The sequence below is a fragment of the Poromitra crassiceps genome (genome assembly GCF_964638095.1).
Source record: "Poromitra crassiceps genome assembly, chromosome: 1".
Lineage (NCBI taxonomy): Eukaryota > Metazoa > Chordata > Actinopteri > Beryciformes > Melamphaidae > Poromitra > Poromitra crassiceps.
This window is the reverse complement of record NC_139623.1, coordinates 95,782,731-95,798,393: the sequence shown is the minus strand read 5'-3', so window position 1 is coordinate 95,798,393 and position 15,663 is coordinate 95,782,731. Positions and strand designations below refer to the sequence as shown.

The 15,663-nt window shown below is 44.2% G+C and overlaps 1 protein-coding gene across 1 annotated transcript in view; it reads left to right on the top strand.

The window, feature by feature from the left end:
• The window catches only part of LOC310782483 (neurexin-2-like), a gene marked incomplete at both ends in the record, with an annotated part of 239,450 nt that overhangs the window by 40,493 nt on the left and 183,294 nt on the right, over positions 1-15,663 (top strand). Inside the window, one exon of the mRNA XM_083643153.1 lies at positions 9,503-9,664. Coding sequence (XP_083499279.1) covers positions 9,503-9,664 — 162 coding nt within the window. The remainder of the gene's footprint in view (positions 1-9,502; positions 9,665-15,663) is intronic.

Genomic DNA, 15,663 nt, shown 5'->3' with positions numbered 1-15,663 from the left:
TCGGACAACACCGCGACAGTGGCGTACATCAACCGCCAGGGCGGTGTCCGGTCGCTGGCTCTGAACCAGCTGGCTACGGTCATCCACGAGTGGGCCCGTCTCCACCTGCTGTCCCTGTCGGCGGCACACATTCGGGGCCACCTCAACCTGGGAGCGGACCTGCTATCGCGGGGCAACCCGCGCAATTCAGAATGGGTTCTCCACCCACAGGTGGTGGAGCAGATCTGGGCCAGGTTCGGGCAAGCCAGCGTCGATCTCTTCGCCTCGCGGCTCGCACACCATTGCCCCCAGTGGTTTTCCATCCTCGCGGACGATCCACCGTTGGGCCACGACGCGCTGGCGCACGTCTGGCCGAGGGCGGCCCTCTATGCGTTCCCCCCAATCGCACTGATTCCCCAGGTGCTGGCCAGGGTGAGACAGCAAGGGCTACAGCTCATTCTGGTAGCCCCGCACTGGCCGTCGCAGGTCTGGTTTGCGGATCTGATCACTCTGACGAGAGGTCCTCCGTGGCTGCTGCCGCGTCGGAAGGACCTGCTGTCGCAGGCGGGCGGAGAGATACTCCACCCATCCCCACACAAGTGGAAGCTGGCCGCTTGGTCCCTGAACGGGAACGGTTACTAGCCCAGGGCCTGCCTGCGAACGTCGTGCAAACCATACAGAGTGCTAGAGCCACCTCGACTCGCACTCAGTACACCTACAAGTGGCGGTCCTTCTCACGCTGGTGCGCAGAAAGGAACCTGGACCCGGTGACCTGCGACGTTCGGCCCATTCTCTGCTTCCTCCAGGGTCTGTACGAAGCGGGCCAGTCGCCGCAGTCCCTTAAGGTTTATGTGGCCGCCATCTCGGCCTGCCACATGGACATCGAGGGCAAGACAGTGGGAGGCCTGTCTTTGGTCTCTCGTTTCATGACGGGTGTGCGCAAGCTTCGCCCCCAGACAAGGAACATCTTTCCCAAGTGGGACTTGGTCACGGTCTTGGATGGCCTCTCGAGGCCCCCGTTTGAACCACTCGACGCTGCCGACCTGAAACACCTCTCGCTGAAGACGGCATTGCTTCTCGCTTTGTCTTCCGGCAAGAGAGTGGGAGACTTGATTGCCCTGTCAGTGCAACAATCGTGCATGGTGTTCTCTAACGATGGGCGCAGGGCCACGCTCCGCCCGAACCCTGCTTATCAGCCTAAGTGTATTGGGGCTGGCTTCAGGTCCATGACCATAGACCTGGTCGCGTTTGAGCCTTCTGCCTCTTCTTCGGCGGAAGAGAGGAGACTTAGGTCGCTCTGCCCCGTGCAGGCGCTCCGTGCCTATGTGGCCAAGACGCGTACTTTGCGTACGTCTAACCAGCTTCTGGTGTGCCATGGGGCTAAGGCTCTGGGCAAGCCGTTGTCCAAACAGCGTCTATCGCACTGGATAGTGGAGGCCATTAACTTGGCCTATTCTGCCGCTGGGAAGGTTCCACCGGAAGGAATTAAGGCCCACTCTACTCGGGGCGTGGCTTCTTCCTGGGCGCTGTTGCGCGGTGTGACGGTGGAAGATATGTGCGCAGCTGCGTCATGGTCGACTCACCATACCTTTGTGAGGTTTTATAGTCTGGATGTGGGAGGCGCGACATTCGCTCATGCGGTTCTGTCTGCCTCCGCGGACTAGTTGCCTCGCTGACTGCTCCCCAATCCTTATCGGGTTCCCATGCGCTATAAGCCGTGACGGCCCATTTTTCGATCGAGAGTCGCAAGGTCGGGCACTTAGGTGCTCCTTTGCAGCAAGGTCGGTTGTAAGGTGGCAATAGGTGGGAGCCGAGCTTCAACGAAATAAAACTAAGGGGTTGTCCTACAACCCAGGTTTTATGAGTGAAGCGAGGCTCTCACCTCAGGTGCCTTGCTGCCAGTCTGTCTGGTTCTGGCCGAATGCCGGGTGAGTGGTGTTTTCCCGGTCCAATTCCAGGCGTGAGGGCTTGTGCCCGCCTCTACTCCTGCTATTGGATGGGAGACCATGAGACCGTCAGGATCGCCCCGGATTTTCCAAGGGTCCAGTCTGCATCCTGTCAACGGTCTAATGGATGGTTGGAAAGGACACTTTTAAAGTAATAAAAGGTAAGAGCATTCGATAGCGTGTACCACGCAGAGATGGCAATAGGTGGGAGCCTCGCTTCACTCATAAAACCTGGGTTGTAGGACAACCCCTTAGTTTTTGCTCTTACCTATAATTCCCCCCAAAGCTCTAGTTGCTGATTCAGCCAGAACTGTGACACCTTTTTTTAAATTCATGTGCTCATCAAAGTAAAGACCCAGATATTTATATGAATCCACATAATTAAGTTTATGTGAACTAACTTTAAACTGATAGGTACATGAGGGGTTCCTAAAATGAATAATTTCTGTAATAAATAAACAAAAGAACGAGGTGAACAGTCTTTGCTGTGAGGAGCTGTCAGAAAGTTTCACCTGTCTCTCCTAACTATCCACAGACCTCTCCTGTGCTGCTGACGTATCCCCAGTCTCGCTCCCTTCACGTCTGAGGGCGGTAGAGATAGAAACAAACCACGGGGACTTTATTGCTGTCATTACTACAGCCATGCCTAACGCAGGTCACCATCCGAACACAATTGGAACGATACAGGTAATGCTAACAGCGGCTAGCTTCCTATAAACGCTGCTCCACATAGGCGGTCACTTGAGAGCTGCTGCGTTATGTCAACAATATGGCGGCGGTGGGCGTGCCAGTACGTGAGTGACGTCAATCGAATAAGGTGTCTATGTCTATAGATCCCCGGGTTCTATGTTCCCCGGGTTCTATATTCCCCGTTTTTCACTAACCCTAAACCTAACCTCCCCCAGACCCTAACCCAAAACCTAACCTCTCCCACCCCCCACGCCTAAACCTAACCTCCCCCAGACCCTAACCCAAAACCTAACCTCCCAGGGAACATAGCGGGGAACATAGGACCCTATTTGGGAAAAGCGGGGAACATAGGACCCGGGGAACATAGGACCCGGGGAACATAGGGATGACCCCAATAAGGTCTATTGTAAGTAGGCTACAATGTACAAGTTTTCTTAATTCATTTGCCATAACCCCTCCTTGTGATGTGATAAAAGTTTCTCAGTGAATTTAGTTGATTGCCTCGCCCAATAATCTGCTGCTTACCCAATTTTAGCAGCAGAAGTTGATGTCATGGTGTGCCCAAGTGCAGCGAGTGTTTTTGTGCCTAAGAGGTGGTTTTCAAAGCTCTTAGCGCAAAGTAATTGCACGCTGCCAACGATAGGATAATGCCATCTATCCCCACATGTTAGCGCTGAAACGCCTGCTTTGGCATGTGGCACGCCTATGCCCAGTACAATTATAACAGGCATGTGCTTGTGCCCACCCCTAATTTGCATTGCGCACAGCGTTAAACGAGCGCAAACGCTAAATTACCGCTTTTGGGAAGATAGGGCCCTCTGTGTTTCCATACTATAGGAACTCTTTGGAACTGAAGATGGGTGAAAATTGGTGACTCTCACCCCCTTCATCATCTATTTCCTTACCCACACTCCCACTGGAGTAGTAATCAATGCTTGCAACCTCACTTATGCTTTCAGCCATGCATTTGATCCCTGTGTAAATTGCTTTCCCCTCAGATAAGTTACCTCTCTGACATGTAGATAGGGGGAACGGTAACTCCCACGAGGGCGCAAGTGGAAACATTTTATTAGATCCGGTGGTTCTTTTCAGGCTAGAATTCCTACGATTGCTATCTCCCTCTACATCTGTCTTCCTTTTGCAGTCTTGTGTGCATCCTGCTTCTTACTCGATCTCCTTCCGTGACCCTCATTAATGATGCATTCACATACTGTATTTATGACAGTACACACACACACACATGCACATACAGTACACACACTTTTTCATCCATTGTTTGTTTTTTCCAAATCATGCCTTCAATTTTCACCCAAAACTCTTGACTCCACTAGCAGCTATGGCTGGGCGGTTTGGTTAAAATCAATAGCATGGTAATGGGTAAGGATTTTTTCTCAATATCAATAGACTGTATGGTTCATGTATGCAAAATCACGTTAAATAGCTACAGTAGCTAGGCTTGCTACTTTAGTAATAGTGGAAATGGTCAGGTTTTACTGTGAAACATGGTGAAGCCGCGTTCTCCCACTATGCCTCTCATAACTGGAACAAACTCCCTGAACACATTAGATCTGCCCCTACTCTGCCTATTTTTAAATCCAAGCTAAAGACCTTTATGTTTACTCTTGCTTTTAACTGCTACTAAACTACTGCCTCTCTCGGCCTGTAATTTAAAAAAAAAGATTCCTGTACATTTCCAACAAATGGACGGTGCATGTAATAATAATACTGAAGAATGCCTTGTAACTTATTTAAAACAGAAATAATGTACAACATATTGATCTCTGACCATGGCCCTCTGACTATGTCCCTGAATCTCTCTCTCCCTAAACAAACGTACTCTTGGCGTTTTAATCCAACCTTACTCGCGGAAGAGAGATTCATAGAGCATATTGACACCAAATTAAAACAGTTTATGGAATTTAACGATAATGGTGAAGTTTCAGACTCCACGCTATGGGAAACTTTAAAGGCAGTTATCCGTGGGGACATAATCGCATATGAATCTACTGCCAAAAAAGAAAGACGGAGGCGGCTATTGGAGATCGAAAATGCCCTTGAGGTGGTATATCAGGCTTCAAAATGCTCTGACGATTATAATAAGATATTAAGATTAAAATATGAATATAACTGCATCTTAGGTGGCCAAATAAACACTCTTCTTTTAAAACTGAGACAAAAACAATTTGAATTGGGAGATAAGCCTGAGGGGCTCCTGGCGCGGCAGCTCAAGGGCGCTCAGGCTTCTAGATCAATCCTCTCCATTAAATCAAAAAGGGGCGCCCTGCTGACTAACCCTAAGGAGATAAATAACCGCTTTAGGGAGTTTTATAGTGAACTCTACTCATCTAAGTGTGATGCCGGCCAGTTGGATTTGAGTGACTTTTTCGACCCTCTGGAAATGCCCAAACTTAGTGATGATGCCAGAAAGGACTTAGACTCTGATTTTACATTGGAGGAAATAACTTCTGCCATTAAGTCATTCCCATCAGGCAAAGCAGCTGGCCCGGATGGATTTGGCGCTGAATTTTACAAGAAATTTTGCAACATTCTCGCTCCACTCCTCCTCAGAATGGCATCTAACTCAGTGAAGGACAAAATCTTGCCTAAAACATTGTATGAAGCTAACATCTCCCTCATTTTAAAAAAGGGGAAGGACGAAGCCGATCCGGCTAGCTACAGACCCATAGCGCTTCAAAATTTTGATAGAAAAGTAATCACTAAAATGCTGGCGACCCGGTTAAATAGACATTTGTCATCTATTATTCATCCTGACCAGACAGGGTTTATCCCGAGTAGGTTTGCTTTCTCCAATGGCAGACGTCTCCTTAACACCATGTACGCGGATCACAGTAAGACCAGTGGTGCTGCGATTTTATCACTTGATGCACAGAAGGCGTTTGATCAGGTTGAGTGGCCGTATATGTTTGAGTCACTGCACAGATTCGGGTTCGGCAGTTCATTCATATCCTGGGTAAAGCTTATATATGCGAGTCCGGCATGCTCAGTTATAAGTAATGGCGATAAGTCAACCAGGTTTCCATTATTTCGTTCGGTCCAGCAGGGTTGCCCTCTCTCGCCGGCCCTCTTCGCCGTCGCGCTTGAGCCCCTTGCCTTAAAAATACGTAGTCACGCAAGCCTTGCAGGCCTTGAGGTCGGAGGTGTCGAGACGCGTATCAGTTTGTATGCCGACGATGTGATAATATACCTGCATAATTCTGAAAAATCTATCCCCCCTCTCCTAGAACTAATCACTTCTTTCGGTAAGCTGTCTGGATACACAATTAATTGGACAAAAAGTGACTTTATGCCTCTCTCTGATCTCTTTACTCCTGGGTTCCTGGAGAGTCTCCCATTCAAATTAGCAAAGGGCCGTCTCACCTATCTTGGCTTGACCATACCCAGAGATCCTAAGCTAATATTTAAGTTGAATTTTAGGGATTTTGTTTCAAAACTTAAACAATGTATAGAAAGCTGGAAAATCCTCCCTTTATCCATGATTGGTCGTATAAACTCAATTAAGATGGTTTCACTTCCCAGGTTCCTTTATTTGTGTCAAAGCCTCCCCATTTTTCTTACATCGGCTTTCTTCAAAGAGCTGGACTCCATAATTCTGTCCTATATTTGGAATTATAAGAACCATAGAATTTCTAAAATTCATCTGCAAAAACCTAAGTCGGCAGGGGGGCTGGCCTTACCAGTGTTTAAGCACTATTACTGGGCTGCCAATGTTAGGGCTCTGATGTTTTGGCGACAAGGAACTGCTGGCAATTTAACTCCCGGGGCCCCTCTGTGGCTACAAATGGAGGCTGGCTCTATCGCCAGGTCCTCATTGCCAGCCATGTTGTTTTCTAAGCTAGAGGAGCCTGGGACTTTGAAAGGTTTGAGTTTTGTTGTGAAAAACTCTGTCAGAATTCTGAATCAGGTTAAGAAAGTTTTGAATGTACCAGATGTTTCTGTTCACACACCAATCTGTTTTAATCATTCTTTTTTGCCCTCATGGTCAGATAGAATTTGCCATGCCTGGAGTGAAAAGGGGCTGGTCTCCATCAGTGACCTGTATATTGATGGCCAATTTGCATCCTTTGATCTTCTGAAGAGAGCATTTGAGTTGCCCCAAACGCATCTTTATAGATATATACAAGTTAGACATTATGTCCGATCCAAGATTCGCAATTTTGACATTCTCCCAGACGAACATGTTTTTTTTGAGGTTTTGTTAAGCCCTCCCAACTCCAGGCATCTTATTTCTAAGTTTGTGTGTTTGTTCGACGATTGCATTAAGGCCCCCACTGAGAGGATCAAAGAGGCGTGGCAGGAGGAACTTGGTGTGGATCTGTCTGAAATCATATGGGACAGGAGTCTGTCTGTGGTCCAGCTCTGTTCAATTAATAGTAGACATCAACTTATCCAATTTAAAGTTGCTCACCGTCTTCATTACTCCAAGCATAGGTTACACAAGATATATCCTTCGGTCTCACCACTATGTGATAGGTGTCGGGTGTCGGAGGGCACACTGTCCCATGCTTTTTGGTTTTGCCCTTCACTATCAGGATTCTGGGCCAAAATATTTGACTGGTACTCTAAGGCCTACAAAATAACCCTCCAACTGGAGGCGGAACTCGCCATCTTTGGCTGCTCGGAGTCCTCTTTGCTCCTCCCAACGGCCGTGCAGCAATCTCTGACACAGGGAATGACAGTTGCCAAGAAACTAATTTTGAAGGAATGGAAGTCCTCCTCTCCACCTTCTTTTCAGCTGTGGCTGACAGACATGATCTCAGTTATACGTATGGAGAGACTCAGATTCCAGAGGTCAAATTCTCTAAGGAAATTTTCCGTTATTTGGGACCCGTTCCTGACCTATTTTGATCAGGCTAAAAGCGGTATTTGAGTTTCTTTGGGATCCTTTGCACAGTATATATATATATATATATTTTTTTTTTTTATCAATTTGTAAGCACATTTTGACATTTTGTAGCATTGTAATGTTGAATGTATGTATATATGTTTTTTCTTTTCTTTTTTCCTGTTCTTGTTTTGTTTTCTTTATGTTCTGAAAAAGTAAAATAAAATATATAAAAAAAAAAAAAAAAAAAAAAATGTTTCATGTTTGTTAATTTGAGTATATATTTTAACTAAAACTGTCGGCTGTGTTTTTTATGTGTTTTTTATATGTGCATTGCTTTGCTGCTTGTTTTTTCGATTATTTTTTTGTAAAGCACCTTGAATTGCCTTTGTGTATGAAAGGTGCTATATAAATAAAATTTGACTTGACTTGACTTGACTTGAAACCCTGGGCAGGGTGGAGGCCCCTAGATGCGGTCCAGAGATAATCTGAATCTTGAATAAAAAATCTCTTAGTCACTTATACAGTAGGCTACAATATTGCCGATCTACTGATCATTTCCCCTTGATATTATTCATGACAGACATTATGACATTGCTTATTCAGCTTCCAAATACATGTTCTATTCTCTGCTCCTTTCATGCTGCCCCCTCTCCACTGCTCTCTCCTCTGCTCTCCACTGATCAGTTTTTAAGGGGAACCTGAGGAGGAATGCCGTTCCCCCTCTCCTTCTCGCCGTTCCCCAACGTTTATTCTGGGAACTCCATTTGCAGGCCTTCCCCCCCACATAAGAGACTGTATCTTATTTATACAGTCTATGACTTCAGCTTACCGTTCATAAGGTCAACCATATTGCTGTCGCTAAAACGCTGTGAATGCAACCTAATCAACCTTACATTAACAGCTGTGAAGATACATAGAGTAAAGCATTGTGTGAGGTTATAATAAATATCACGGCTGGAATGTCTCTTGTCCAATCAAATTTCTCGGGCGGAACTAACTGTTGTATAACATATTATACAGTATGAGTTGCCCTTTATCAGGCCATTGTATAACAGTCTCTGAATAAACGCTGGTGAGAACAGGACAGTGTAAGAGCCAGGACCTTGCTCTTCTCTGATAGGTGCAGGGAGAGTTGTGGTGTTGAACTGTGAAAATTACCCTGCTAACGACACACAGCCAGCATCTCCCTTCCTTAATATTTGGAATCTAGTCTGATTCTAATTGGGGGGGGGGGGGGGTATCCCCAATTTTAATTACTAACTTTGCAAGCATTCATCTCTCAGTCCTGATTTTGAAATACGAGTAAAACAGCAGGCGGACTGAATTGGTCTCCACCTCAGCATATGTTTTCCATACAAGATATCTCAAGAAGCTGGTGGCCTGATTTTGATGACTGATGTGTCTTGCCATTGAGTTCCAGCAGTTATAAAATGCCACTGGTTGGCCGAACACCGAAGCAATTAACTGACTAACTGTGCACAAGCATATCTCCTGCTTTGTTTGAGCTGCCATAGTTACATTTTCACCATATGTGCAATTAATCACAACACGGTTTTCAAAAGTACTCTAAGCTGCTCTCATTTATTCTCCTACAAAGAAATTTGAGTTGTTTTCATTTATAAGCCCAAGGGGGGAGCTGTATCATTTGTGCAGAAATACATGTCAACTGTTGGCTTATTGTCATGGCAACAAGCATATCATTTTTCCTCTACATCCCTATCCATGTATTTCCTTTGTCTCTATGTACTGAGTTTAGATTGATAAAAATATGAAATAAATTGTGTGGTTGTTGTGTTGTGTTGTGTTGTGTGGTTGTTGTGTGGTAAATTGTGTGGTAAATTGTGTGGTTGTGCTGGCAATCTTTTAAAATCACTATGTAGACAATATCAGAAATAGGGATCATCTGACATTTGTGGACCCTTCAAAGCTACTTTTAATGGCCTTCTAGATGCCATGAAATAATTAGGCCAGTTCCTTCTTTTTGACTGAGAATCTCTTCATATTTTTAATTTCCTCCCTCCGCACCCAACGGTTCTTTAAGGTGACGATCTTGGTGGATGGGATCCTAACCACCACCGGCTACACTCAGGAGGATTACACCATGCTGGGCTCTGATGACCTCTTCTACATTGGGGGCAGCCGCAACACAGCCGACCTGCCAGGCTCCCCGGTCAGCAACAACTTCATGGGCTGTCTGAAAGACGTGAGTACAGCCTGACCTCAGCCTCAGCAGAGGACTGGAAACACTATACTGGCCGCCTTGTGTAGCGTCACCCCTTCCTATAAGCAGGGCATGTTCTGTGTATAGAAAATGATATTGATTCTCCTGTTGTAGGGTGTTTGAAGGAGAAACATTTAGTAATGAGGCTGCTGCACTCTGCACAGTACGTTTATAGATTCCTACAGGAATCCCTTGGAGAAAGGTAGCACGCTCTAATGTACATGAAGGGGTTTTCCTGCATAGTAGAACACATTTTGGTGCCCCCCCAAAGAGGTTTTAGCCACCCCCAAAGGCCCCAAAAGCCTGATATATTTGAGGTCACAACAACCCTGACTGCATATTAACTCGAAATCAAGCCGATTTACTGTATCATTAGAGAATTTCAAAGTTAAAGTCACACATTTGTACCTTGAAATGATTATACTGTATGTCTGAAACTTGGAGTGTTGTGAAAACACATTGCTCCATAATTTCTGACAGTGGCTGATATATTTATTTGTGTTCAGAATAACCCTGACTATACACTGACACTAACCCAAAAGTCAAATGTACTGTAAGCACGGCAGTAAGCATGTTGGCCGTACTCACCCAAAGGCCCATTCTGAGCCAGGAAAAACCCTGACATGAGGAAAAAATGCAGCATCTACTGTTCATTCCTACAAAACAGTGTGAATTCTGTTTTCATCAGTATTTCCACAACGTTGCTGCTGTACAAATGCAACCTGTTTCTGCCACATTATCTTGAGTGTGTAAGTTAAGTCTTCATCATCATCTCCACTTGTTAGAATTAGGATATACAAAGCAGTGAATTATGGGATAATGACCATGTTCAGCCTGGTCTCACGAAAATGTCAGGAATTGAGAACGATTAGGTTGATAAAAGATTAGGAAGAAACATAGGAATAGAAAAAATAAATGGTGTGTCCACTTTGTCATCAGGCAATCATCAGGGAACCCAGAGTCTATTTTTATTTGAAAAATAGACTCTGGGACAGCCCTACCGTTTTTCCCAGCTTCCTGCGCCTCTCCTGCCACCGTCACTTCCTTTTCTGCGTCCGTGTTCCACTGTTTACAGTCTAAATAGCAACTTGCACCGCGACTTTCCAGTAATTTTCCACTGTTGTTGTAAGACGAGTTGACGTCTTCTACTGTATGCAGTTTTAACGTTATTAGTGAATAGCCAAAATGGACGCGGAAAAGGAAAGCGGAAGTAATGGAAAAGCCACCATCACTTCCTTTTCCGCGTCCATTTCGGCTATTTGCTAATAACGTTGACGCATAAACACTCTGCATAGAAGACGTCAACTCGTCTCGTCTCAACTCTAAAGTTTTTTGGGTGCCGCGGCTCAAAAAGGTTGAGAACCACTGGCTTTTAGACGATCCAGTGATGAGGGACGTGTGGGATCAGCCTGCCAGGAAGTGCAGAGCTTGAACTCGGGGGAGACAAAGTTGAAGACGTGCCCTGTTGTCACGTACATGTATATATATATTCATCTTGGCCAAGTGGTAAAGCACAGTGTGCAGTGAGTGAAATAGTTATTGCATCAGTAGTGGGTCTACTGGTGGGGGTATCTATCTCGGATCTGTTTAACTTTATGGAATGGAGTCAGTGTGGACCACTATTAATTTCTCTAGCTGCTACATGATAACTGATGTGAGTGCAGGTTCTGCTGCCCTGGGGCTCTCAAGCAGGAAGAATTGTGGTCGTTTGAAAAAACAAAAAAAGTCCACGACTGGGCACAGGAAGAGATGATCACCAGCTAATTGGTCTATGTGTCCACAGGATATGCTGGAGAGTGCAATTAGCTTCCACTCCACTTTTACTCTACCGTTTGGTCATATGACCATAAAACACATTGGCCCTCATTCATCAAGCTATCGCACAAACATACAATGATTTACGTTTTCAAATGTACTGTAATATTCAATGCTTATTGTGGAGATTTTTTGTATCAAAAGTAAGAATAAATAGCCTACTAAAGTCTTGGGAGACACATAGGCTCTTTATGGAGGCATGCAACATATCATTCACCATTGTGCACTTTACTATAGGCCAATGCCTATGTTCAAGGCCAGTAACCATGGCAGCTCTCGTACTAGAGGACCATAAAGACCCCACGAAATGGCATCTTTACTGCCTGGATTTGATGCTTTCCCTGTTGAAACAGGATGTTGGGGCGGGGCATGATGCAGTGAGGGATCAATCAAAAGTCTAAACCAATGGAATAGCAGTCAGAGAGAGACATTTGATTGTATTTTATTATTTAAGGCATTTTATATAACGGGATGGGTGTGGAGGGGCAGGACTGTTTAAAAATCTTATATTAATACACACATACTATTGCAGCATGAGGTGAGGTCACCATTAAAGATTCTACTGTCTTTTCCAGGAGGTAACCGTAATACGGTATGAGTTCATTTCATGAATCAGATATGGCGAGTGTCTCAGGATCATTTCCACGGCAGATGTGCGCTCTTTTCCATGATAGCATGATGTATCGTCTTATCTTATCTATCAAAGCATCTTATCTGGCCAAGCTGCAATTTTGATGGATGTAAACAGGACTTCCCTTGCATTTAATCAATGTCACTCCTTTTTTTCAGTAGTTCCTTTGATCTGAAAAAAGTCAATAGCCAGGTACCAAGACTCTGGCATCTGATTTCATCAACACACCTGTAGATGCTGCTATCATCAGCTCCTTGCTACCTCGCTAATTTTACTTTGATTACCCACTCAAATAATTTCTGTTAGGTGCACTATTAGCAATGCTTGTAATGAATTAAGTCTCCCTCTCTCCACATATAAATAAAGCACACACACACACACACACACACACACACACACACACACACACACACACACACATATATATATATACAGTGTGTGTGTGTGTGTGTGTGTGTATATATATATTTGTGTGTGTGTGTGTGTGTGTGTGTGTGTGTGTGTGTGTGTGTGTGTGTATATTTGTGTGTGTATATATTTGTGTGTGTGTGCGTGTGTGTGTGTGTGTGTGTGTGTGTATATATATAGTTATAGTTATTACTGTGTGGGTGCTATGGCTTTGATCATTTCACTCCTACTACTAAGGCTGCTGTAGTGTTGATGATCTAGAAATGATCAGCTCAGCTTATTATACTCTTGCTAAATGTGTAATGTAAACATTTTCACTTAGTAAAAAAAACCAATGCATTTTCACAGCTCCTGCTGCTCCTTTTGAGTATTCTCATGGGATCTTCTTTTAGGTAGTTGCTGTTGGCTATGCAGTGTGAATTAAGGCATCTTGGTGTGTTTTCAGATAGTTATGTTCATACCCTGAAGCTGGTTGTCAGTCAGCTTTTGTGATTGAGTGCCAGAAGCGTGAAAATGAAATATGCTTCCTCTATCTCTACATGAAGAATGCACAGCATGAGGCAGCGAGAATTCTCACTGAGACGATGTCTTCCTTTACAATGCCCTGTGGGCTTCTCAGTTTCTAATCAATCAAATAATAATTGCATAAAATTTAAGTTAATTCATCTGCATTTTGAGGTCTGAGTTCATTGATTCAAAATTAAACGGTTGTTTTCTATGTCCCTGTGAATAACAATGTGTCTAGCGCTGGGTGACAATTCAATGTTATTATTTATCATCTTTCAGTGACATAATTTATTTCTGCTGTCTAAATTGATGATGAAAAGCAAGTTTTAATAAAAAGAACTCTAGGTAGGTGGTAGGATTATTATTTAAATATTTCTGTTTTGTTTGACATCACACACCTAACATTACCATTTGGTTCAATGAGATGAACATTAGTTTGATTATTTAATGTGATTTTGCATACATGAACCACATCATGATATATATTGATATTGAGAAAAATCCTGATAATTATCATGATTTCCCCCCCAATATTTTCTTTTCAATTTTGTATAGAACAATACACGAACAAGACAAACAAACAGACTCAGACACAGGAAAAGAGAAAAGAAAGGAAAAAATATATATACATGTACGTGTATATACTGTATATACTGTACATATCGACAGTCAACATTACAACATAGTGCTACCAGCTGCATAAGGTGCTTATGTGCTTGTAAGAGATATTTTGCATGGGATCCCAGACAAGGGAGGGGTCCATGAGAAACTAGCCGGGCGAGCCACCTGTCACTCCCAACGTCAGTCACTTGTCATTCTTAACCTCGTCAAAGTAGGCCAAAAACGAGTCCCAGATAGTTTTAAGCAAGTTGGCTCTCAGGAACCTGAGTCTCTCCATCTGTATGACAGTGAGCATGTCCATTAGCCACACATGAAAAGAAGGTGAAGAGGACTTCCATTCCTTCAGAATGAGTCTTTTGGCAACAGTTGTCCCCAATGTCAGAGATTGTTGCTCAGCTGTAGGGAAGTTCAGAGAGGACTCCGAGCAGCCGAAGATGGCGAGTTCTGCCTCCGGCTGCAAGGTTATTTTGTAGGCCTTAGAGTACCAATCAAATATTTTGGCCCAGAATCCTGTTAGTGAAAGGCAGAACCAGAAGGCATCATATAGTGTGCCCTCTGACACCTGACACCTGAGGGAAGATCTTGTGTAATTTATGCTTGGAATAGTGACGACAATGAGCCACTTTAAATTGGATCAGCTGGTGTCTGCTATTAGAGTTGTACCACAGACAGACTCATTTCCCATATAATGTCAGATAAATCAATAGCAAGTTCCCCCTGCCATGCTTCTGTAATCCTCTCAGTAGAGGCCATGTTGCAGTTGGCAAACAGACATAGCCTACACATCTAGAGATAAGATGCTTGGAGTGAGGAGGGCTCAGTAATACATCGAAAAAAGCATGTTAATTTGGGAGTGCTTCAAAGATATGAATCTTGGATCGAACATAATCTCTGATTTGCACTGCAGGTATCTGAGCCAGTTCGTGCCAGGCAACTCAAACTTCCTCTTCAGTAGATCACAGGATGCAAAATGACCATCTATGTAGAGGTCTCTGATGGAAACCAACCCCTTCAAAAAGAGTGATTGAAACAAATTGATATGTAGACAGAAACATCTGGCAGACTCAAAACAATCAGAACTTGGTTTAGAATTCTGATGGAGTTTTTCATGACAAAACTTTAATTTAAATTTTCTAAGGTTCCAGGTTTCTCTAACTTAGCAAATAGCGTGGCTGGCAGGGAAGAGTAGACAATGGACCTGGCCTCCATTTTCAGCCACAGGGAGGCCCTGGAAGCTAAGTTACCCGGAGTCCCTTGCCGCCAGTACATCAGAGCCCTAACATTGGCAGCCCAGTAGTAGTGCCTAAATACTGGTAAGGCCTAGCCTGACTCTGCCAGACGGGGGCAGTATTGTGTTCACAAGACACGCACCAGACACGCATGTGCGGTTTGTGAAAAAAATACCGCCCCCATTTGGCAATGTCAGGTTAGGTAAGGCCAGCCCTCACTCGGACTTGGGTTTTTGCAAGTGACTTTTCAAAATTCTATGGTTCTTATAATTCCAGATGTAGGACAGATTTACGGAGTCCAGTTTTTTTAAGAAAGCTGGTGTGAGAAAAATGGGAAGATTTTGACAAATATAGAGGAACCTGGGAAGAGAAACCATCTTAACTGAGTTTATATGGCTTATATGGTTTTCCATACACTGTTTAAGTCTTGGAACAAAGTCCGCAAAGTTCAACTTGAATATTAATTTAGGATCTCTGGGTATGGTCAAGACAAGATAGGTGAGGAGGTTGTCCTTTGCCAATTTGAATGGGAGATTTTCCATGAAACCGGGAGTGAAGACATCAGAGAGAGGCATACAGTCACTCTTTGTCCACTTTTGTGTATCTAGACAGCTTACATGATTATCGTGATATTGATTTCATTTTCAGCCATACCACCCACTCCAGCCCTAAATGTGTCATATTAATTCTGCCATTAATGAATATTTTTCAAATGGTGAATTGAAACTGTCTGTCTCTCCTCCCAGCTGTCATCTCACTAGGCAGTCTCT